Source organism: Dendrobates tinctorius, unplaced genomic scaffold (genome assembly GCF_039654945.1).
Source record: "Dendrobates tinctorius isolate UK_male_01 unplaced genomic scaffold, ASM3965494v1 ptg000140l, whole genome shotgun sequence".
Lineage (NCBI taxonomy): Eukaryota > Metazoa > Chordata > Amphibia > Anura > Dendrobatidae > Dendrobates > Dendrobates tinctorius.
Genome location: NW_027361808.1, coordinates 7,687,238 through 7,711,085, shown reverse-complemented (window position 1 = coordinate 7,711,085; position 23,848 = coordinate 7,687,238). Strand labels below are relative to the sequence as shown.

At 42.8% G+C, this 23,848-nt stretch overlaps 1 protein-coding gene across 2 annotated transcripts in view; it reads right to left on the bottom strand.

Moving 5' to 3' along the window:
- TBP (TATA-box binding protein) overlaps nucleotides 1–23,848 on the bottom strand; it is a 116,965-nt gene that overhangs the window by 26,918 nt on the left and 66,199 nt on the right. For both annotated transcript variants that reach the window (XM_073545106.1, XM_073545107.1), the window contains exons 5-6: nucleotides 14,928–15,019; nucleotides 9,420–9,587 (exon numbers count right to left, since the gene is read on the bottom strand). In XM_073545106.1, the coding sequence (XP_073401207.1) occupies nucleotides 9,420–9,587; nucleotides 14,928–15,019 (260 nt within the window). The remainder of the gene's footprint in view (nucleotides 1–9,419; nucleotides 9,588–14,927; nucleotides 15,020–23,848) is intronic.

Here is a 23,848-nt window from a genome sequence, read left to right as displayed (position 1 = left end):
TATATATATATATATATATATATATATATATAGTAGCGCTGTCATCTCCATCTCAAGGCCACCCACCTTGAGATACATAACGGTCATTCAGTATATTGCCATTCACCTACTCTCCTGGGACATCCATACAGCGCCCCCTAGCGGACACAGAGGTCACTACACCACAATATAATATATATATAGCAACACTGATTGACAATCAATTTCACATGCTGTTGTGCAAATGGAATAGACAATAGATGGATATTATTGGCAATTGTCAAGACACCCTCAATAAAGGAGTGGTTCTGCCGGTGGGGACCACATCTCAGTACCAATGCTTTCTGGCTGATCTTTTGGTCACTTTTGAATGTTGGTTGTACTTTCACACTCGAGGTAGCATGAGACGGACTCTACAACCCACATATGTGGCTCAGGTAGTGCAACTCATCCAGGACGGCACATGAATGCGAGCTGTGGCAAGAAGGTTTGCTGTGTCTGGCATTTCTTTGGAGGGCCACACAGTGTTGGGCTGTGATCACAACCCCCATCTGTGGACGTCGGGAAATCAGACCATCCTTAAAATAAACAGAAGCCGTCGCTGGATTCCGTCATTTGATGCCCATAGGCTTTCATTCTAGCAAACGACGAATGGTGCCAGATCCGTCGCTGTCCGAAGGAGACAAAAAAAGTTACTTTGTCAGTCGTCTCCGGCCGCCGGAAACAAAACTCTCCGATGGATCTGGCGATCGATGGATGAAACGTGAGGCCTCCATCGCAACAGTGGGTAAAATCCTGGAGGCTTTTCTAAGAGATACTATACTGGAGTATCTGGAGAAGAATAAACTTATGACCCAATATCAACATGGGTTTACAAGGGACCGTTCCTGTCAGACTAATCTGATAAGCTTTTATGAAGAGGTAAGTTCCGGACTGGACCAAGGGAATGCAGTGGACGTGGTGTACAAGGACTTTTCAAAAGCTTTTGATACGGTGCCACACAAAAGGTTGATACATAAAATGAGAACAATGGGGATAGGGGAAAATATGTGTAGGTGGGTTAAGAGCTGGCTCAGGGATAGGAAACAAAGGGTGGTTATTAATGGAGCACACTCGGACTGGGTCACGGTTAGCAGTGGGGTACCACAGGGGTCAGTTTTGGGCCCGCTTCTTTTTAACATATTTATTAATGACCTTGTAAGGGGCATAGAGAGTAGAATTTCAATATTTGCAGATGACACTAAACTCTGCAGGGTAATTAATACAAAGGAGGACAATTTTATATTACAGGAGGATTTATGTAAACTAGAAGCTTGGGCTGATAAATGGCAAATGAGCTTTAATGGGGATAAATGTAAGGACATGCACTTGGGTAGAACGAACAAGATGTATAATTATGTGCTTAATTGTAAAACACTGGGCAAAACTGTCACTGAAAAGGACCTGGGTGTATGGGTGGACGACAAACTCACATTTAGTGGCCAGTGTCAGGCAGCTGCTGCAAAGGCAAATAAAATAATGAGATGCATTAAAAGAGGCATAGATACTCAGGAGGAGAACATAATTTTACCTCTATATAAGTCACTAGTGCGACCACACTTAGAATACTGTGTACAGTTCTGGTCTCCGGTGTATAAGAAAGACATAGCTGAACTGGAGCGGGTGCAGAGAAGAGCGACCAAGGTTATTAGGGAACTGGGGGGTCTGCAATACCAAGACAGGTTATTACACTTGGGGTTATTTAGTTTGGAGAATCGAAGGCTTAGGGGTGATCTTATTACAATGTATAAATATATGCGGGGACAATACCAAGACCTTTCTAATGATCTTTTTACTCTTAGACCTGTGACGGGGACAAGGGGGCATCCTCTACGTCTGGAGGAAAGAAGGTTTAAGCATAATAACAGACGTGGATTCTTTACTGTACGAGCAGTGAGACTATGGAATTCTCTGCCATATGATGTTGTAATGAGTGATTCCCTACTAAAATTTAAGAGGGGACTGGATGCCTTTCTTGAAAAGTATAATATTACAGGGTATATACACTAGTTTCCTTAGTGTTGCGTTGATCCAGGGAGCTAGTCTGATTGCCGTATGTGGAGTCGGGAAGGAATTTTTTTCCCCAATGTGAAGCTTACTGTTTGCCACATGGGTTTTTTTTGCCTTCCTCTGGATCAACATGTTAGGGCAAGTTAGGATAGGATATGGGTTGAACTAGATGGACTTAAAGTCTCCCTTCAACCTTAATTACTATGTTACTATGTTAATCCGTTACTAATACAAGTCTGATACAGGAAAGATGTATATCTTTGTACCGTGTTAGCCAGTAGATAGAAAAATATTCAGAATTAAATGCAGTTGGACATTTAGTACAAATAATTAAGTATCTAATGTACATCTAATGTGGTGTACTTAATTATTTGTACTAAATGTCCAACTGGGGGTCTGTATGTGGGGGAGACAGAGCAAAAGCTTAGAACAAGGATGAATGCTCATCGTCACACAATGAGAAAAAAGAATGGATCTACCTGTGGCAAAACATTTTTGTATGATGGACCACAACACCAGGGATATGAAATTACTGGTATTGAAAGGTAACTTCACATCTCAGAGAGAGAGAAGAGTTTGTGAGTATAAATTTATGACGACCTTTGACACTCTCAATGCTGGAATGAATGTGTCGCATAGATTTATGTCTTTTTACATCAATTAAGGAATTTGCTCCCTTGACCTTGTGGGGGCATCACAACACAATAGGAGACCCCAATCAGAGGACAATAAAACATCCGGACTCCTTATCTATGAACTGGTCCAATATTTATGTTTCTCCCTCTCCCATAATCATAATTCTGCTTCTCGTCACTGGTCTCATCTATTGCATTTTTTCTGTGCTGTATGGTGCATAAATATGTGACTCTTCAGATTTTGTATTAGTCTATGCCTGATGAAGAGACCCGAGTAGTCTCGAAAGCTTGCAATGTGTTACCATCTTTTCACTTAGCCATTAAAAGGTATCAACCACTGAGGACTCTTGATTCTGAATATTTTTCTAATACAAGTCTATGAGAAAAAAAATCCGTCAGAGAGCATCCTTTGCCAGATCTGTTTTTTTCAAAAATTGCAGGATTGCGACTGATGTAAAAAAAAACTGATATGTGAAAGCAACCTAACCTGCCCAATTCCAGCCTTGCTGAAGCATCCCCAGATCATCACCGATCCTCCACCAAATTTCACAGTGGGTGCAAGACACTGTGGCTTGTACGCCTCTCCAGGTCTCAGTTTAACCATTAGACAACCAGGTGTTGGGCAAAGCTGAAAATTAGACTCATCAGAGAAGATTACCTTACTCCAGTCCTCTATGGTCCAATCCTTATGGTCTTTGGCAAACTTCAGCCTGGCTCTCCTTTGCTTCTCATTGATGAAAGGCTTTTTTCCAGCTTTACATAACTTGAGCCCTGCCTCTAGGAGCCTGTTCCGAACTGTTCTTGCCGTGCACTTCACCCCAGCTGCCATTTGCCATTCCTTTTGTAGGTCACTTGATGTCATCCTGCAGTTGGCGAGTGACATTCGAATAAGATGACGGTCACAGCCGCCGGACTACTACCCCTAATATCCCACATCGTCCAGTCAGCCAGAGCCACTGGACAACTACCCCCAATATCCAACATCATCCCGTCACAGCCGCTGGATTACTACCCCCAATATCCCACATCATCCAGAGCCACCGGACTACTACCCCTAATATCCCACATCGTCCCGTCAGCCAGAGTCACCAGACTACTAATATCCCACATCATCCCGTCAGCCATAGCCACCGGACTACTACCCCCAATATCCCATCAAAGCCACCGGACTACTACCCCTAATATCCCACATCATCCCATCAGCCAGAGCCACCGGACTACTAACCCTAATATCCCACATCATCCCGTCAGCCAGAGCCATCGTACTACTCCCCCTAATATCCCACATCATCCCATCAGCCTGGGGTCAGAACCAGAGTGCTGAGTGGAATGGCCCTAACTTCCATACCAGGGATCCCTTTAATAGAAGACTGGGGTGAGAATCAGAGCGCTGAGGGATTTACCCTAACTTCCATACCAGAGATCGCTTTAAGAGAGGCCTGGGGTCTGTACCAAAGCGCAGAGTGGATTGGCCCTCACTTCCGTACCGAGGATCCCTTTAAGAGGGGCATGGGGTCAGAATTAGAGCGCAGAGTGGATTTGCCCCCACTTACATAACAGGGATCCCTTTAAGAGAGCCTGGGATCAGAACCAGAGCGCTGAGTGGATTTGCCCCGATTTCCATACCAATGATCCTTTTAATAGAATCCTGGGGTCAGATTCAGAGCACTGAGGGATTTGCCCTCACTTCCATACAGGAGATCCCTTTAAGAGAGCCTGGGGTCAGTACCAGAGCATTTGAAGGCAATTGCCCCGACTTCCATACCAGGGATCCCTTTAAGAGAGCATGGTGTCAAAACCAGAATGCTGAGTGGAATTGCCCCAACTTCCATACCGGGTATCCCATTAAGAGAGGCCTGGGGTCAGTAGCAAAGCGCTGGATGGATTTGCCCTGACTTCCATACCAAAGATCCCTTTAAGAGGGAAGATGTGCCTATTGGATGGAGGATGTGTGATGTGTATATGGGCACGGGGGGGGGGGGGGAATTCATTTCTGTCATGCTCTCTGCTCCTTTCTGGGGGGCAGACCATGGCTGGGAGCTTATGTTCCCAGGGATGCTAGATTTCTCTCATCATGTCAGTGTCTGCTGAGGTATTTTCTGGAGTGGGAAAACTGTTGCCCATAGCAACCAATCACAGCTCAGCTTCGTTTAAACAGCTCTGGTGAAATGAAAGATGCTTCGTAATTGGTTGGTGATACACACACACACACACACATATATATATATATATATATATATACACACTCACTGGCCACTTTATTAGGTACACCTGTCCAACTGTGTGTTAAGACTTAATTTCTAATCAGCCAATCACATGGCGGCAACTCAGTGCATTTAGGCATGTAGACATGGTCAAGACAATCTCCTGCAGTTCAAACCGAGCATCAGTATGGGGAAGAAAGGTGATTTGAGTGCCTTTGAACGTGGCATGATTGTTGGTGCCAGAAGGGCTGGTCTGAGTATTTCAGAAACTGCTGATCTACTGGGATTTTCACGCACAACCATCTCTAGGGTTTACAGAGAATGGTCCGAAAAAGAAAAAAAATCCAGTGAGCGGCAGTTCTGTGGCCGGAAATGCCTTGTTGATGCCAGAGGTCAGAGGAGAATGGGCAGACTGGTTCGAGCTGATAGAAAGGCAACAGTGACTCAAATTGCCACCCGTTACAACCAAGGTAGGCAGAAGAGCATCTCTGAACGCACAGTGCGTCGAACTTTGAGGCAGATGGGCTACAGCAGCAGAAGACCACACTGGGTACCACTCCTCTCAGCTAAGAACAGGAAACTGAGGCTACAATTTGCACAAGCTCATCGAAATTGGACAGTAGAAGATTGGAAAAACGTTGCCTGGTCTGATGAGTCTCGATTTCTGCTGCGACATTCGGATGGTAGGGTCAGAATTTGGCGTAAACAACATGAAAGCATGGATCCATCCTGCCTTGTATCAACGGTTCAGGCTGGTGGTGGTGGTGTCATGGTGTGGGGAATTTTTTCTTGGCACTCTTTGGGCCCCTTGGTACCAATTGAGCATCGTTGCAACGCCACAGCCTACCTGAGTATTGTTGCTGACCATGTCCATCCCTTTATGACCACAATGTACCCAACATCTGATGGCTACTTTCAGCAGGATAATGCGCCATGTCATAAAGCTCGAATCATCTCAGATTGGTTTCTTGAACATGACAATGAGTTCACTGTACTCAAATGGCCTCCTCAGTCACCAGATCTCAATCCAATAGAGCATCTTTGGGATGTGGTGGAACGGGAGATTCGCATCAGGGATGTGCAGCCGACAAATCTGCGCCAACTGTGTCATGCCATCATGTCAATATGGTCCAAAATCTCTGAGGAATGCTTCCAGCACCTTGTTGAATCTCTGCCACGAAGAATTGAGGCAGTTCTGAAGGCAAAAGGGGGTCCAACCCGTTACTAGCATGGTGTACCTAATAAAGTGGCCAGTGAGTGTGTATATATATATATATATATATATATATATATATATATATATATATATATATCTTTGTCAAGTGTTTCAGGTGACATCAAGCCTACGGCTTAGTAATGGATAGGCGTCTAAAAGACATCCATTACTGATCCTATAGCTGTACTGTAAATAAACACAGACACCCAGAATAAAGTCCTTTATTTGAAAAAGATGACAGACCCCTTTAGTAATCTCAAAGAAACCATACTTACAACCAAGCCTGATCCAAGCGAAGGCCTCGACCTCCTGTAATAAAAAAGCAACAATATACCATACCTATCCTTTTTTGTGTCCCACGCTGTAATCCATGTCTAGGGGATATACAGTTTTCAGCCTGAACGGTGCCAAGATGCGACTGTCGCGGCTGAAAACTACAGGAGGCGAATGACAAGCTGGAAATGCAGCGTCAGTAACCGGAAGTGACATCATAGAGGTTACCTTCGGTCATTGAGCTCCGTTCACAGCCGGGCTGAGCTGCAATCAGATCCCCACTAGCACAGTGAGCGCTCACGGGTATCTCACCAAAGTCACCGCAGCTCAGCCTGGCGGGGAACGCAACGTCAGTAACCGAGGGTGACATCATAGAGGTAACCTCCAGTCACAGGGCTCCGTTCCCAGCCGGGCTGAGCTGCGGTGACTTCGGTGGGATCCTCGTTAGCGCTCACTGTGCTAGTGGGGATCTGATCGCAGCTCAGCCCGGCTGGGAAACGGAGCTCAGTGATCAAAAGTAACCTCTGACGTCACCTCCGCTTACTGACACTGCATTCCCAGCATCTCATTCACCAGTAGGTTTTCAGCTGGGACGGTCGCATCTTGGCACCGTCCAGGTTGAAAACTGTTTATCCCCCAGACATGGATTACGGTGTGGGAGACGACGGACAGGTATGGTATACTGTTGCCTTTTTATTTTATTTTTATTTTTTTACAGGAGATCGAGGGCTTCGCTAGGATTAGGCGTGGTTGTAAGTATGGTTTAATTGAGATTAATAAATGAGTGTCATTTTTTTCAAAGTAAGGGCTTTATTCTGTGTCTTTATTTAGAATACAACTATAGGATTAGTAATGGATAGGTGTCTTATAGACAACTAAAAGGTGACATCAACCCCACAAGTATTACCCCATTTGCCACCTCTACAGGGAAAGTGGAAAGAACCGAGCAAAGCGCCAAAATTGGCGCATCGCACAGATGTGCCTTTTCTGGGCAGCTGCGGGCTGCTAGGCTGGGGGGGGGGGGGCAATATCCATGGCCCCTTACCAGTCAGAGAATACCAGCCCCCAGTTGCCTGCTTCAGCAAGGCTGGTTGTCAAAAATAGGGGGGACCCCACACCATTTTTTAAAATTATTCATTTAAATAAAAAAACAGCATGGGGACCCCTCTTTTCTTGATAATCAGCCTTGCTAAAGCCGACAACTGACGTTTGCAGCCCCCAGGTGTGAGTTTTGACTGGCTGGTTACCAAAAATAGGGGGGAACCCACGCCGATTTTTTTCTTAATTAACGTATTTACAGCGCAGGAGCGGCAAATGAATACTCCCATCCGCCACTCCTGCTTTCACTGTAATTAGAAGCAGCAGGTGTAGGCTGATGGTAGTAATAGTCCCATCAGCCGCTGCCGCCTGTTGTCTCTTTTATTACGTAAAAGTAACTCATCATTCTCCCCTGCTCACGCCGATCGCTGTCAGAGCAGGGGAGAATGATGAGAGCAGTGTTCAGCACCCGGTGCCGGGGAACAGCGCTTACTGAAATGCTTCTTCCCTGACGCCCATCCTTTTGGTACTGATGTAGCACACGCGTGTCGCAAGTATTACACACAAGGACACTGACCTCTACAGTACCGGAAATATCAGATGTGTGAAAGAGACCTTATAGCGGATTTTTATGTTTGGCTGCTGTCACATGCTAAAAGAGGTTTTTCATTGCAAAAAAAGTTATTGCATCACCACATTTTGAGAGCTATAATTTTTACATATTTTGGACCAGAGTCATGTGAGGTCTTGGTTTTTGCAGGACGAGCTGACATTTTTATTGGTACAATTTTCGGGCAGAAGACTTTATTTGATCGCTTTCTATTCAGATTTTAGGGAGACAGGATGAGCAAAAAACACGCAAGTCACAAATTTTTTTTTTTTTTTTGGGGGGGGGCGCATTTATACCGTTCCGTGTGTGGTAAAATCGATATGGCAGTTTTATTCTTCGGGTCAGTACGATTACAGAGAAAATAATATTTTTGCATCACTTTATTCTGAGAGCTATAACTTTTAGTTTTCCACTGATGGAGGTGTATGGCAGCTCATTTTTTGTTTTCAGCGGTACCATGTTTGTTTATATCAATCTTTTTGATCATGTAGTACTCCACTTTTTGTTCAGCAGTATGATAAAGCATTGCTTTTTGCCTTTTAATGGGGATTCACTAAAAGGGTCAACAAGTGGGATAGTTTTATAGGTCGGGTTGTTGCGGACGCAGCGATACCAAATATGTCTTTTATTGTTTAGATTTTTTCATTCAAATAATTATTTAGTGATAGAATATTGATTTTTTTATTATTTTTGATTTTTACAAAAAATATTTACAATTATTTAAAAATTTTACACTTTGTCCCACTATGGGACAATCATTTTTTTGCAGGCCGATTGCTTCCATAGCATGCATCTGCATACCATAGAAGCTGCAATCACAGTGAGACTTGCTGATCAAGCACTGTGCATGATCAACAAGCTTCCTAGCTCTGGTGAGCCGGATGTCGTCATGACTACATCCGCTCACCATGGCAACGATCGGGACCCCACATCACGCTGCGTTTATCGGAGTAAAGTCATGGCTGGGTTATTTGGCAACAGCATATTTTTCTATTCCCAGTGGAGAACTCCCAGTGTCAGGAGCAGACGGTCATGTGATCACAAGTATGCAATTGGTATACTTCTGGCCACCTTCCAACCAGACTATATCTGGCCTCGTTCAATACACTTACATTGAGCGAGGTCAGACTCATCTACTCAACAATTGACTCCATTTATGCAATTCACACACTTGCAGTCATGTGCCCATTGCTCCCTGCGCATGAGAAACCAGTGAGTGCGACGGGAGTGACTGAAGACTTGAAGATTAAACCTGGAAACCCCTTTTAGCAAGTGGGTTCTTGTATGGTGGAGAAGAGGGGAGGAAGTGGGGGTATTTAGCAGACGTCCGAACGAAAAGTTAGTTGACAATTATAAAAATGTGTTTAGGCAGCTTTAACTTAAATTATGGTAACATGTACAGCTGTATGTTTTACCTGCTGAACTGTTGATGTGTAAGCACCAGGCCCTCTAATCTGATCGGGAACTTGACATCGCAGCTTCCCACCATATTCTGGATTTTAAAATCTAAAAACTTTGCTGGGAATCCCAGTTTCTGTACAACTCGAGCATACTTCCTGGCCGCTAACCGAGACTGTTCTTCACTTAAAAAAAAATAAATAAATAATAATGAGAACAGCGAAAAGTACAAATGATTTTCACTTTAAAGAGAAGCAGTCAGCAGAATTTCACTAAGGCTAGGTTCACATTAGCGTTTGAGTCCGCAGCGTATCATCCGCATGCGCATCATGCTTACGCAGCGTTTATGCGCATCATCTTACGCATGACGGGAAAAAATGCTGCGTGTGCATACATTTGCATTGTTTATGCGCATGCGTTAGAAATGACAGACACGTGGGTGTGTCTCATGGGATTTCTATTTACATTTTGAAGAATGCATGCGTATCGATCGCATGCGTATGCATGTCCTTGCGTACCAATGCGTTCCCATAGAGAGTAATGCGTTTTTTAATGCACTCATCCGCATGTGCATGCCTGCGCATATCTGACAGATTTTTGAACATTTAACATTTTGCGTTTGCCAGACACCGTGAAACGACGCATGTGTACGCAAAAGCATGCGACCGCATGAAAACGCATGTCCCTGCGTACACCATGTTAAATATATGTACGCATGCGGATCTATGCGGATCAAACGCTGCGCACACAAACTCTAATGTGAAACCAGCCTAAGGCATGGTCATAATGGCGCTGTTATGTTTATTGAATTGATACCCTTGGTGAAGAAACCCAATCTCTGGTTAATGTTTAATCATCAATAATAATCAATAAAATGGCACAGGTAACTGCGCATGCGCAGATCCAGTGTTCAGCTTAATGAAGACATAAGTTAGCCAAGATCTCGATCTGTACATGTGCAGCCATCAGCAGCATTTTATTGCATACCATCTGTGGAATCACAACGAACAGGCGCGTCTGTGCGGAATTTCAAAACGGAGGCAGGTCACTCTTCCAGGTGGTGGGGTGGAAGAGTAGAAGAAGATCCTTTCCCCAGTTCTGCCCCAACGCATACATGACAATTAGTTTCACTTTCCATAGATCACTGTTCAGCGTGTGTCTGGTGGAGGAGCAGCTGCTCTCTGCAGTGAGGCTGCTAGAAGGGGGAGGATTTGTTACTGTGTGATGAGGGCTTCTTCATGTGGACGGGGAGGGCCTGTAGCTATGAAGGGTGGGGTTGTTGCTATAGAGGGCATGTTTGGAGTAGAGTAGGAGGTTACGACTAATTCTCATTTCAATGCCATAACACCTCCCCCCTAGGACGTTCTGTTCAGAATATCTAGAAAACCGTGCAAACTAGTGACAGAAAGTAAATTACTTATTGTCATAATTCTGCAGCCCAGATATGTACGGAGATTATGTGAAAAGCCCAGACAACCCCTTTAATCAGCCTCTATAAAGTTTTTTTTCTAATTGTCATGTATGCGTTGGGGCGGAACTGGGGGAAGGATCTTCTTCTACTCTTCCACCCCACCACCTGGAAGAGTGACCTGCCTCCTTTTTGAAATTCCGCACAGACGCGCCTGTTCGTTGATTCCACAGATGGTCTGCAATAAAATGCTGCTGATGGTGGCACATGTACAGATCGAGATCTTGACTAACTTATGTCTTCATTAAGCTGAACACTGGATCTGCACATGTGCTAGGGCCTGTAGCTATGGAGGGTGGGGTTGTTGCTATAGAGGGCATGTTTGGAGTAGAGTAGGAGGTTACGACTAGTTCTCATTTCAATGCCATAACACCTCCCCCCTTGGACGTTCTGTTCAAAATATCTAGAAAACCGTCCAAACTAGTGACAGAAAGTAAATTACTTATTGTCATAATTCTGCAGCCCAGATATGTACTGAGATTATGTGAAAAGCCCGGACAACCCCTTTAAACAATAACTAGAGATGGGATTCCTTCACTGAATGTATCTGTTTAGTCAGCATAACAGCATCAATATGGCCTTGCCTTTACTTCAGAGTGCTAAATCCTGAGGACAGGTTCTCTTTCATAAAGCATTAACATTTTACTACAGAGTAAAGAAGCTTCAATAGAATTACTAGAATATGGGAAAGGGGAAGGTTATTAAAACTAGTACAAGGTCTGTTCAATATCCTGGCCTCTGGAAATACAAAAAATGATTGTTCTCCATCCAGGACATCAAGCAGAGATCTTACATTTAATGGAATTTTAACCCAGTGGATTAGAAAGATATGAAAACTTATGGTGATTAAAAAAAAAAAAAAAATAATTGACTGCAGTGAAATCAGATAAGAGTGACCGTTCACTAAACGGACGGCACCATAGCTAGCTCTGTGTAAGGAGAATGTAGTATTGTGAGACGTTACCGCACATTCAATCAGAATTAGGAAAGCATCATAGGGCATCATGCAAGCTATAAATCTGCAAAAAGGTGAAAATATTACAAAGCATAGTCTTACACTTAAACATTGAAATGGCAATACCAAGACGGAAAAATTGTGCAATTATGTAAATCTCAGGATCAATATGCTACGGATAGTCTGAAATGCAAATGGTAAAAAATGGAAACAAGATTACCGAACAAAACACCTTGACTTATTCAGTATAGAGTATGAACTCCATGCATAGAAATACTCGCAATTAGACACCTTGGCATACAAATCAGTGAAGTTATTAATGGTTATCTAAGGAATGTTCAAAGAGTTTCCTTTATTTTCATGACTATGAAAAATTGTAGATTCACTCTGAAGGCATCAAAACTATGAATTAACACATGTGGAATTATATAATTAACAAAAAAGTGTGAAAAAACTGAAAATATGTCTTATATTCTAGGTTCTTCAACGTAGCCACCTTTTGCTTTGATTACTGCTTTGCACACTCTTGGCATTCTCTTGATAAGCTTCAAGAGGTAGTCACCGGAAATTGTCTTCCAACAGTCTTGAAGGAGTTCCCAGAGATGCTTAGCACTTGTTGGCCCTTTTGCCTTCACTCTGCGGTCCAGCTCACCCCAAACCATCTCGATTGGGTTCAGGTCTGGTGACTGTGGAGTCCAGGTCATCTGGCGTAGCACCCCATCACTCTCCTTCTTGGTCAAATAGCCCTTACACAGTCTGGAGGTGTGTTTGGGGTCATTGTCCTGTTGAAAAATAAATGATGGTCCAACTAAAACGCAAACCGGATGGAATAGCATGCCGCTGCAAGATGCTGTGGTAGCCTTGCTGGTTCAGTATGTCTTCAATTTTGAATAAATCCCCAAAAGTGTCACCAGCAAAACATCCCCACACCATCACACCTCCTCCTCCATGCTTCACGGTGGGAACCAGGCATGTAGAGTCCATCCGTTCACCTTTGCTGCGTCACACAAAGACACGGTGGTTGGAACCAAAGATCTCAAATTTGGACTCATCAGACCAAAGCACAGATTTCCACTGGTCTAATGTCCATTCCTTGTGTTCTTTAGCCCAAACAAGTCTCTTCTGCTTGTTGCCTGTCCTTAGCAGTAGTTTCCTAGCAGCTATTTTACCATGAAGGCCTGCTGCACAAAGTCTCCTCTTAACTGTTGTAGAGATGTGTCTGCTGATAGAACACTGTGTGGCATTGACTTTGTCTCTAATCTGAGCTGCTGTTAACCTGCGATTTCTGAGGCTGGTGACTCGAATTAACTTAAACCTCCGCAGCAGAGGTGACTCTTGGTCTTCCTTTCCTGGGGCGGTCCTCATGTGAGCCAGTTTCTTTGTAGCGCTTGATGGTTTTTGCCACTGCACTTGGGGACACTTTCAAAGTTTTCCCAATTTTTTGGACTGACCTTCATTTCTTAAAGTAATGATGGCCACTCGTTTTTCTTAGAATTTGTATTATGGCAAGAAAAAAAGCAGCTAACAGTCTATTCAGTAGGATTATCAACTGTGTATCCACCAGACTTCTGCACAACACAACTGATGGTCCCAACCCCATTTATAAGGCAAGAAATCCCACTTATTAAACCTGACAGGGCACACCTGTGAAGTGAAAAACCATTTCCGGTGACTACCTCTTGAAGCTCATCAAGAGAATTCCAAGAGTGTGCAAAGCAGTAATCAAAGCAAAAGGTGGCTACTTTGAAGAACCTAGAATAAAAGACATACAGTATTTTCAGTTGTTTCACAGTTTTGATGCCTTCAGAGTGAATCTACAATTTTCATAGACATGAAAATAAAAAGAAAACTATTTGAATGAGAAGGTGTGTCCAAACTTTTGGTCTGTACTGTAAATCAAGACCCGCTGTTGGCAGCTCATTGCATTTGCCAACCAATGACGTTCTAGATGTGCTCGATGGGAGACACGTCTGGAGACGCTGGCTGCAGGCTATAGAAGCACGTTTAGGCATAACAAAACGAGGCCTGGCACTGTGTTGAAAAAACGACTCATTAGATACGTTCAGGGTCCCTCATGAAAGCCTCTTCACGGTGTTGCCCATGTGCTCTCCACAGCAACTGCCACCCATTATTGCTTTTAAGACAGAAAGGCCTCATTGCTGGAGAATAGTGGTCTATTAAAGCCTTCGTAGCCATCTTCTTCTGCATCATGATAGCCTTTCAGAACAGTGACATCAGATCAGTAGAACACCTGCAGTTGGATGTCTGGCTCATAAGCCCATGTTGTGCAAACACCTTCTGGTGGTTATGTATTCACCTATGAAGCATTAGGCTTGGTAAGTCAGGTTTAATTCACTTTGCAGTACAGAATGGATCATTAAATGCAATCCTAATATGACAAGATCACATGGGCTACACCATGAAGAGGTCTTCATGATGAAATGTCAAAACAGTCATACTCCCATGATCATGGTGTGTACAGGTACAATGTATAGTGCAGAGATCCTTCTAATTTTCATTACAGGTATCCCAACAGCTCAGCGTTAAATTGATTTGGTCGTGAAAGCAGAGTTACAGCCATTTCTCTAAAGTATCTGAGAAGCAGTTTGTCAAAATAACAATGCAAAGCCGCATGTTACTTGTGCAACTCTGAGCAGCCCGAGAGGTGTAAACGTGCTACTATAGCCCGCAGCACCTCCAGACTTGACCTCCATTGAGCACACCTGGGATGTCAGTCTGCAATTGAAAAGGAAACAGGCAACAGCTGATCGTGAGGAGTAGCACAAATACATTCAGCGTTGCAGGACATCCCTCAGACAGCCATTAATACCTTGTCATTTTATCAATGAGGTTATGTTAGTGCGTGTATTTCTGCATGTGGAGCTCATAACAATACTGAATAAAATAGGGAGGCGTTGAAAAATGTTGCTTCCATCTTCTCATCATTTGCACATTGTTGGCATAACTATCCATCCTGTGATTTCCATAATTCCACAAATTTTCCGTCTTGTTTTTGAAATTTCAATGCTGAGAAGTGCATTCATCATGTGTCACTTTGCAGACAATTGAAAAAAAAAAAATTTTGTAAATATGAATACTTGCCTTTTGGCTCCTGTGCAGACCATTTTACCCGAGCTAAATATAAGCGCCGTTGTACGTGGTTCTCTTATCCTCATAATTACAGCAGCAAAACGCTAGGAGACAGAAAGTTGGTATATTTCTTGTCAAAAATGTAGCAACCAAGACAGCCGAAGAGAAAGAAAGTGCCAAAGATGACAACACTGGAAAATTGGAGGTAAAGAAGTTTGGCTTTAGATTTTTCTTGCATGAGCACTTCCAAGGAAAGTTTCCAGATCTTCTTGTCTCCTTAACCCCTTCATGACCAAGCCTATTTTGACCTTAATGACCTGGCCATTTTTTGCAAATCTAACCATTGTCCCTTTATGAGGTAATAACTCTGGAACACTTCAACGCATCCTAGAGATTTTGAGATTGTTTTTTAGTGACATATTGGGCTTCATGGTAGTGGTAAATTTAGGTCGATAATTTTTGCGTTTGTGAAAAAAAATCAGAAATTTAGCGAAAATTTTGAAAATTTCACAATTTTCAAATTTTGAATTTTTGTTCTGTTAAACCAGAGAGTTATGTGACATAAAATAGTTACTAAATAACATTTCCCACATGTCTACTTTACATCAGCACAATTTTGGAAACAAATTTTTTGGGGTTAGGAAGTTATAAGGGACCAGTGATCTCATTTTTACAACAAAATTTTTATTTTTTTTTTTAGGGACCACATCACATTTGAAGTCACTTTGAGGGTCTATATGGCAGAAAATACCCAAAAAGTGTCACCATTCTAAAAACTGCACCACTCAAGCTACTCAAAACTACATTCAAGAAGATTATTAACTCTTCAGGTGCTTCATAGGAACTAAAGCAACGTGGAAGGAAAAAATGGACATTTTAATTTTTCCAACAAAAATTTTCTTTTATCATCAATTTTTTCATTTTCACATGGGCAGAAGGATAAAATGGATCCTAAAATTTGTGGAGCAATTTCTCCTGAGTACACTGATACCTCATATGTGGTCATAAACCACTGTTTGGGCGCACAGCAGGGTCCGGAAGGGAAGGAGCGACATTTGACTTTTTGAATGGAAAATTAGCTCCAATCGATATCGGACACCATGTCGCGTTTGGAGAGCCCCTGTGTGCCTAAACAGTGAAAACCCCCACAAGTGACACCATTTTGGAAACTAGACCCCTTAAGGAACTTATCTAAATGTGTAGTGAGCACTTTGAACCTCCAAATGCTTCACAAAAGTTTATAACGCAGAGCAGTGAAAATAAAAAATCTTTTTTTCCTCAAAAATGACGTTTTAGCACGCTTTTTATTTTCACATGGGTAACAGGAGAAACTGGACCACAAAAGTTGTTCAAAATGTACAAAAAAGATTAGTGTCTGCTCACCTCCTCCTGGAGCGCACGGATCCTGCTGTGCGACAAGTTTTCAGAACTTAGAAAAAATAAGTTCAGCGCTGTAAGTCTGGACTTATATTTCTTCTAAGCACAAAAGTTGAAAAGTTGTTGTCCAGTTTGTCCTGAGTACACTGGTACCCCATATGTGGGGGGGGGGGGGACCACTGTTTGGGCGCACGGCAGGGCTCAGAAGGGAAGGAGCGCCATTTGACTTTTTGAAAGGAAAATTAGCTCCAATCGTTAACGGACACCATGTCGTGTTTGGAGAGCCCCTGACGTGCCTAAACTTTGGATCTCCCCCACAAATGACCCCATTTTGGAAACTAGACCCCCTTAGGAACTTATCTAGATGCCTAGTGAGCACTTTGAACCCCCAGGTGCTTCACAGATGTTTATAACGCCGAGCCGTGAAAATATTTTTTCCTTAAAAAATTTTTTAGTCTGCAATTTTTTATTTTCACAAGGGTAACAGGATAAATTGGACCTCAAAAGTTGTAGTCCAGTTTTTCCTGAGTACGCTGGTACCCCAAATACGAGGGGGGACCACTGTTTGGGCACACGTCGGGGCTTGGAAGGGAAGTAATGACGTTTTGAAATGCCGACTTGATGGAATGGTCTGCGGGCATCATGTTGCCGTTGCAGATCCCCTGATGTGCCTAAACAGTAGAAACCCCTCACAAGTAACCCCATTTTGGAATATAGACCTTCCATGGAACTTATCTAGATGTCTGGTGAGCACTTTGAACCCCCAAGTGCTTCACAGAAGTTTATAAACGCAGAGACGTGAAAATAAAAAAATCATTTTTTTTCCCGCAAAAATAATTCTTTAGCCCCCAATTTTTTATTTTCCCAAGGGTAACAGGAGAAATTAGACCCCCAAAATTGTTGTGCAATTTGTCCTGAGTACGCCGATACCCCATATGTTGGGGAAAACCACTGTTTGGGCACATGTCGGGGCTTGGAAGGGAGGGAGCACCATTTGACTTTTTGAACGCAAAATTGGCTGGAATCAATGGTATCACCATGTTGCGTTTGGAGACCCCCCGATGTGCCTAAACAGTGGAAACCCCTAAATTCTAACTCCAACCCTAACCCCAACACACCCCTAACCACAACCCTAACCACAAGCCTAACCCTAATCCCAACCCTAATCTTAACCCTAATTCCAACCCTAACCGTAATTCCAACCCACCCCTAACCCTAATCTTAACCCCAATTCCAACCCTAACCCTAATTCCAACCCCAATTCCAACCCTAACCCTAATATTTTCTTTATTTTATCATTTGTTTCTACCTATGGGGGTAATAAGGGGGGGGGGGGGCTTATTTACTTTTTATTTCATTTTGATCACTGTGAAAGTTTGTCACAGTGATTAAAATGAATGGAATTCTGCAGCGGCAGATTCCGGCGGGCGCACTACGCATGCGCCCGCCATTTTCCAAGATGGCGGCGCCCATGATCCGGGACCACGGGACACCGGGAGCGACCGCGGCACTCGGTAAGTACCGGAGATGGAAGGGGACTTGATTGGAAGCTGGGGGCGGGAGCGGAGGGAAGGCGGGGGGGAGCAGATGATGACAGCGGGGCCACATTGTTGCTGTCATTCAGTGGCGGGGGCCAATCGCCCCCGTCAGCCGGTGAGTGGGGGGGGGGGGGGGGGTCAGATAACTGTCTCCAGCCATGTGTGATGCTACTGCAGGATCGGCCATGGCTGGTTTGTAATATTTCATCAAATTTGATTGATGAAATATTACTATCACTCTGATTGGCTGTTGAAAGTGAAACAGCCAATCAGAGTGATCGTAGCCACGTGGGGGCGAAGCCACGCCCTGTGGTGAAGTACAAAGCCCCCTGTATCTGCGGGTCGGGTGACCGTTCATTGACCCCGGTCACCCGACCCGCAGGGGGGCTTTGAAGTCATGACACAGCATATGCATCACTGGTCGGATTGGCACCGACATTCATGACGCATACGCTGTGTCACTGGTTGGGAAGGGGTTAATGTCCTATGACGGATATATCTATCATGGAGTGTGTCAGGGACTCTGAAGCAGGCTCAGAAGAACAGTCCGCTCCACACTGAGCAGATGCCAGCTATACGCTTTCGCTGACATCTGTCTCTATGTCTACCTATCACTGCTGTTAACCTCTTAAATGTCACTGTCCTTCACTTACTATGGCATTTACATACTGCAGTGGGGCCCCTGATATTTGTTAGGACAGCCATTGGCTTCCCAGGCTAACTATGACAGCTTCTGTGTCAGTCATATGACTTCCTCTGTGATGTCCAGCCTGTGGCTGGGGGTCATAACAGTGATTTTAGGAAATAAAAGCAATACTGTGGCATCACTGTATAGAGTAAACGCGATCATATGAACACAAACTCAACTTCCCTAGAGGGACTAGCAAATAGAAGTGTAGATTATAAAAAAAAAAAAAAAAAGCATAAAAATCTAAAGTTAACTGGGGAAAGGGGGGGGGGGGAGGGAGAGAAACAAGGATGTAAAAAAATAAGATACATATTTAGTATCAAAGTGTCCAGAAACTTCCAATCTGTAACAAAATTAAAATGCTGGATTTGCGGGTTTTAGCTGCTGCAGCTTTACAAAGTGAAAAAATGAAAAAGAAGCAATTAGAAGGTTGGATCTACCCCAAAATAGAAGCTATAAAAATATTATGTCACAGCACAAATACAAGACTTCACCCACCTCCAATGACTGAAAAATAAAAAAAATTATGGAAGTTGGAAAAGAACAGAAAAAATAATTTTTCTTCCACTCAAGAAAAAAAAAACCACATTACGTTTGGTATTGTCATGATTGTACTGATCTACTGAATGAATGTTGGAAAAAAACAAAACCCAAAATACAACTGAGGAAACGTGGGTTTTTTTTGTTTTTTTAGTAAAACGTATGATGAAAAAAAGATGGCGTCATTCAAAAATACAACCAGTCGTACAAGAAAAACAAAGCCCATATATTAGGTTTGCTGACCGCAAAATTAGAAAAGTTATGGTTCTTGTATGAAAAGGAGGGAAAATAAATGAAAGCTCAAAAATGAAAAAAATAGTTCTGCTCTTAAGGAATCAAATGGAAAATAAACTTGCAAGAACGACAGCACAAACTACAAGAGGGTTTAAATCTGCTCTATAAAGCAGAACAAAATAGGACAGTAAAAAACACGCAGTATGGATTCGTTGCACGAAAAAAATTCCATATAAAGTTAAAAGCAGAAGTTTTATTCATCTTAATACTAGACCCAAATTATATATATTATATATATTTTTTAATTAGAAAAAGAGGAATCAGCACAGTACTTCGCTTCGGGTGCAAGGCCCCTGGCAGAAAGTCCCATTTTCAGCCACAATTTCCAATATTCACTCCAAATAAAGGCAGCACTCCATAATAACTTCTCAAGTGGTAGTGAGTTTTTATTTAGCCCACATATCAAGGCAACGTTTCGGCTCAACTGAGCCTCTCTCAAGCAGTGGGTGTTACAAAAAAAGTGTCTTTTTATAGACCATATAACAATCTTAGTAATATCAATCAATTTTACATTACAAAAATATCTTTAAGTGCATACAATTACTTTCATTATAGTCAATAGGATCCACATGTGCAAAAAGTACTATGCGCTTATTGCAATCCTTATACTGCATATTTAATTCCATCTCAATAGTGTTCATGTGATTGCTCATTAATCATATTAATTATACAGTGCTGCAGTGTTTCATATAATCCCTTTAGTTTACATACCACCACATGGAGGACGCCATGAATGCTGAAAAACGCTGTATCTGGCGTTCCTGTAGCCCTACTGTGCATGTGCTATGAGTCATCTGCTCTGTCATATCCAGCCAGTCAATAGGAGAGCGTGTATGGCATTTTCCTTCTCTGCACAGGCGCTCAGGTGTATTCATCACTTCAAAGACGCCATATTGTGTGTGGCAGATGGTCAAAACACGCTATTAATCCTTCATTTTCATCAATATCAAATATAGATCAAGCGTTTTACTTAAACCATGAGGCACAATTAAGAATGGTCCATGAAATAGCCTTGGAGTCAATTGTCCAATTACTTTTGGTCCCTTTAAAAACAGGGTGGCACATGTTAAGGAGCAGAAGCTCCTAAACACTTCAAATTTTAATGTGGATACCCTCAAATGAAAGCTGAAAGTCTGAACTTCAGCTGCATCTGAATTGTTTTGTTTAAAATTCATTGTGGTAATGTCTAAAACCAAAATTATAAAAATGTTGTCTGTCCAAATATATATGGACCTAACTGTAGACAGGCAAACATACAATGCAGTAGTTCCAAAGCAAAATATTATATCAATAATACACTTATCAATTGTTGCTTAAATACAAACCTGTAGGAAGAAAAAGGTTAAAAGACAATGACAAATGCAAAGATCATTATACTTATATAATAGCCATAAGAAATTGTGATAGCTTAAAAAAAAAAAAAAAAAAAAAAATAATAATGATCAATGTACTTATTATGCTCCTAATACTTAAAAAAAAAAAAAATTTATGAAGTACCCAAGTAAGTTATAAAAAATATGAAAGCCTGTCCGGAACATACTGTGATGTCCCTAGGACTGAGTGGAAGCCAAAAAAATTGGTTTAATCAAAAACTGTAAAGTGAAAATATTTCAGACTGTTTTATATATAATCTAGAGTACTCAAAGACAAATGAATCAGAATTGAAATTCGGTTCCTTACAAAAAAAAAAAAAAAAAAATGTACCTAACAACAACAACAGTTAAATAGTTCCTTCAGCCGACTCGAAAATCTGATTTCAAAGTGGAAGAAGGTTCGGGAGAAGCCTTGGACGACATTATTCCAATGCATTCAAGAAAGTCATTCCCCTCATCCGGGGTAGAGATAAGAACCAATCTCGATGCGTATTTCACCTGAAGAGTGGAGGATTGAGTCCAGGTGTAAGGAATCTCTGGCGTCAGAGTTCACAAGTAGTATGGGAAAATGCTTTCCTTTTCTGTAAAGTGTCCTTTGAAAGATCCTGGAGGAAAATCAGATGACAATACAATATTTTGAAGACAAGAATCTTGGATCTTTGGAGATACCCAGCAACGTGTTTCTCAGCCAATTGGGGTAAAAAGATACTATAGGGTCTCTTGCTAAATCATGAGGGAGAGCAGACGGCCTGCAAATCCTAAAAACCCTTTCAGACACTTCCCATTGATGTCAGGGCACAAATGAGAGACCATTGACAATATGTATTGTAGCCCTTGAGTTGGGGAGCCAGAATTGACTCAGGAATCTCTCTGATTTTCACAATATTTTTCTTCTAAAGTCTTCAAAGTTGGCCATATTAATTTTGAGAGAAGTAATGTGTTTTTGTAATTTATCCAGGGAATCTGAAAATGCAGGAAGGATCTGCGGCTGACTTGAGTCTAAAATCTTGTGACTTCTAAGAGATTCGGGTATTTTTTGGTCTTTTGTGGCGTTACCGTAATCCTTCGTAGAATTCGGGTAAGAGTCGTCGGTTAAACACATCAGGGTATCTTTGAAGAGGTCTTTCACAAAAACTTCAGATGCTTTAGATTTATTTTGCACCATAAACAGATTTCCCTCAAGGGTAGGAGTCCCCATAGAGGCGTTCAGCAAGTCCAAAAAAGATTTGCACAAACTGACCATAAAACCTTCAGTAGGGTAGTCATTCGAGGCGGGTATGGCATCTAGTAATAATGTATTTATCTCACTTTTAGTTCTCCCCTCTGAAGAGCTTGCTCATAGAGGTTCATCCGATGCCTGATCGAATAGAATCGCTCCCAAGTTCATCATATAAATCATCCTCCTCAATAAATCCCTCCGAACAAAAACTGTCAAAATCGTTTGACAAGCCATTTTTATCTGAGTGTCCCATTCGATCTCCTTTGTTATCTTTATCATTATAGGATGACCCAAAAGACTCCAGACCACCATCATTATACAGATGATTAGCCCCTTTCATCCATGATCCCTCTACGCTGTTCTGGTGAACTTCCCCTTTAAATTTAGGGATAAGAGTAGAGGGACTGGGAAACAAGCATCCATTAGTAACCCCTGTATGAGTATTATGTTCATATAACTCTTTACCCCCATTATTCAGCCTGAGTCCAGTAGCATGTTCCCCAGCATCAAGAGGGGATTGTAGGTCTGTGAGTTCAGGAATATGACCCCGCAAAACTGCAGATATAGGGATAACTCCCTGCTCATCGCTTCCTTTAAGCTTCAGTTGCCGCTTCTGAACCCGGTCCCCTCCACTACAGACTGACCTGGGTATAAACTCTGGTGCCTCAGAACGCAGATCCTTTCCTGCAGCTCTCTGCCTTGTGGATGTAGAGGTCTCAGCAGGCAGACATGTCGCCGATATGACTAAATCACCGCCAGATCTCCTCTTTTGTGTCTCATCGTCCATTCCTGCCTCGGCCTCCTGACGCCTCCTCATAACGCTGGTGCCACCGTGCTGCTCCCCTGCTCCATCTTCACATTCTTCTGTGTGCAGCCGCAGGGCTATCACAGAGAAACCGCGGCTTCTCTCCCCAACATTGTCAGCATGTGAGGAGGTCACAGCCTCCTCTTTCTGCTCACCACGCTCGCTCCTTCTCGGAGCCGCAACAGGCCTCCCCGCCAAGCTCCTCCGCTATACAGCTAGCTCCGTTTCCCCACTGCTTCTCCTCCCAGCGTGAAGATTCAGTGGAGGTGGCTTCATGCTGATCCTTGGTCCCGGCATCATGCTCCTAGAGGTCGGGGATGCCGTGACAGACTTCCTCGTTGATATCACTCCATTCTTCTTCTCTGTCCAGGGCCTTGCTGTATTCACCTTCTTCCTCCTTGCAGGCAGTGTGGATGAGTCAGCAACTTTTGCAGACCCCTTTCTCTGCTCCATGAAAGTTTTTTCTTGTGTAATCGGCAGCAATCTTCTTATTTTCCATTCCAGGCATATTCTTTTAGCTTTTAGTCCAAAAAAAAGTCCACTTCAGTATGCTTTTAGCCACTTATTCAGAAGTTGCAGGAGCTCCTGAGAGGCACGTCTGCTCCCTTCCCCTGCAAACCACGCCTCTCCCATGCCTTTATTTTCTATGAAAGGGGTCATCAATTCTATCAACAGAAGACACTGGGAGGGGATGGGAAGAGAAAACATCTCATATCAAAGACAACGATAACTGCAGTGCCCATCGCACACATATAAGGCAGGCGATCACAACTCAGCCCTCGTTACTGTATAATTTGTAAGGTAGCACTTACTGTTAATGTTGGGGGACACACACTTAGCAGCGGATTAATATGGTCAGGCATGAGTTTTTTCACAAAAACTAGTCAATACGATTTATTATGCCATCATGAACCGCGGAGTAACAGGTTACACATTACATGTTCATTACATAGTCCATAACATTCTTCAACAGATGGTTTAAAATTGCAGCTCCTAAACCCGCCGGACCTCTCTGTCCGGTTACCGGGGGCAACCACATGCCAAACAGTTCATTAACGTTCATAGAACGATATAAGCACCAACCGTTATTCCCCCCTGC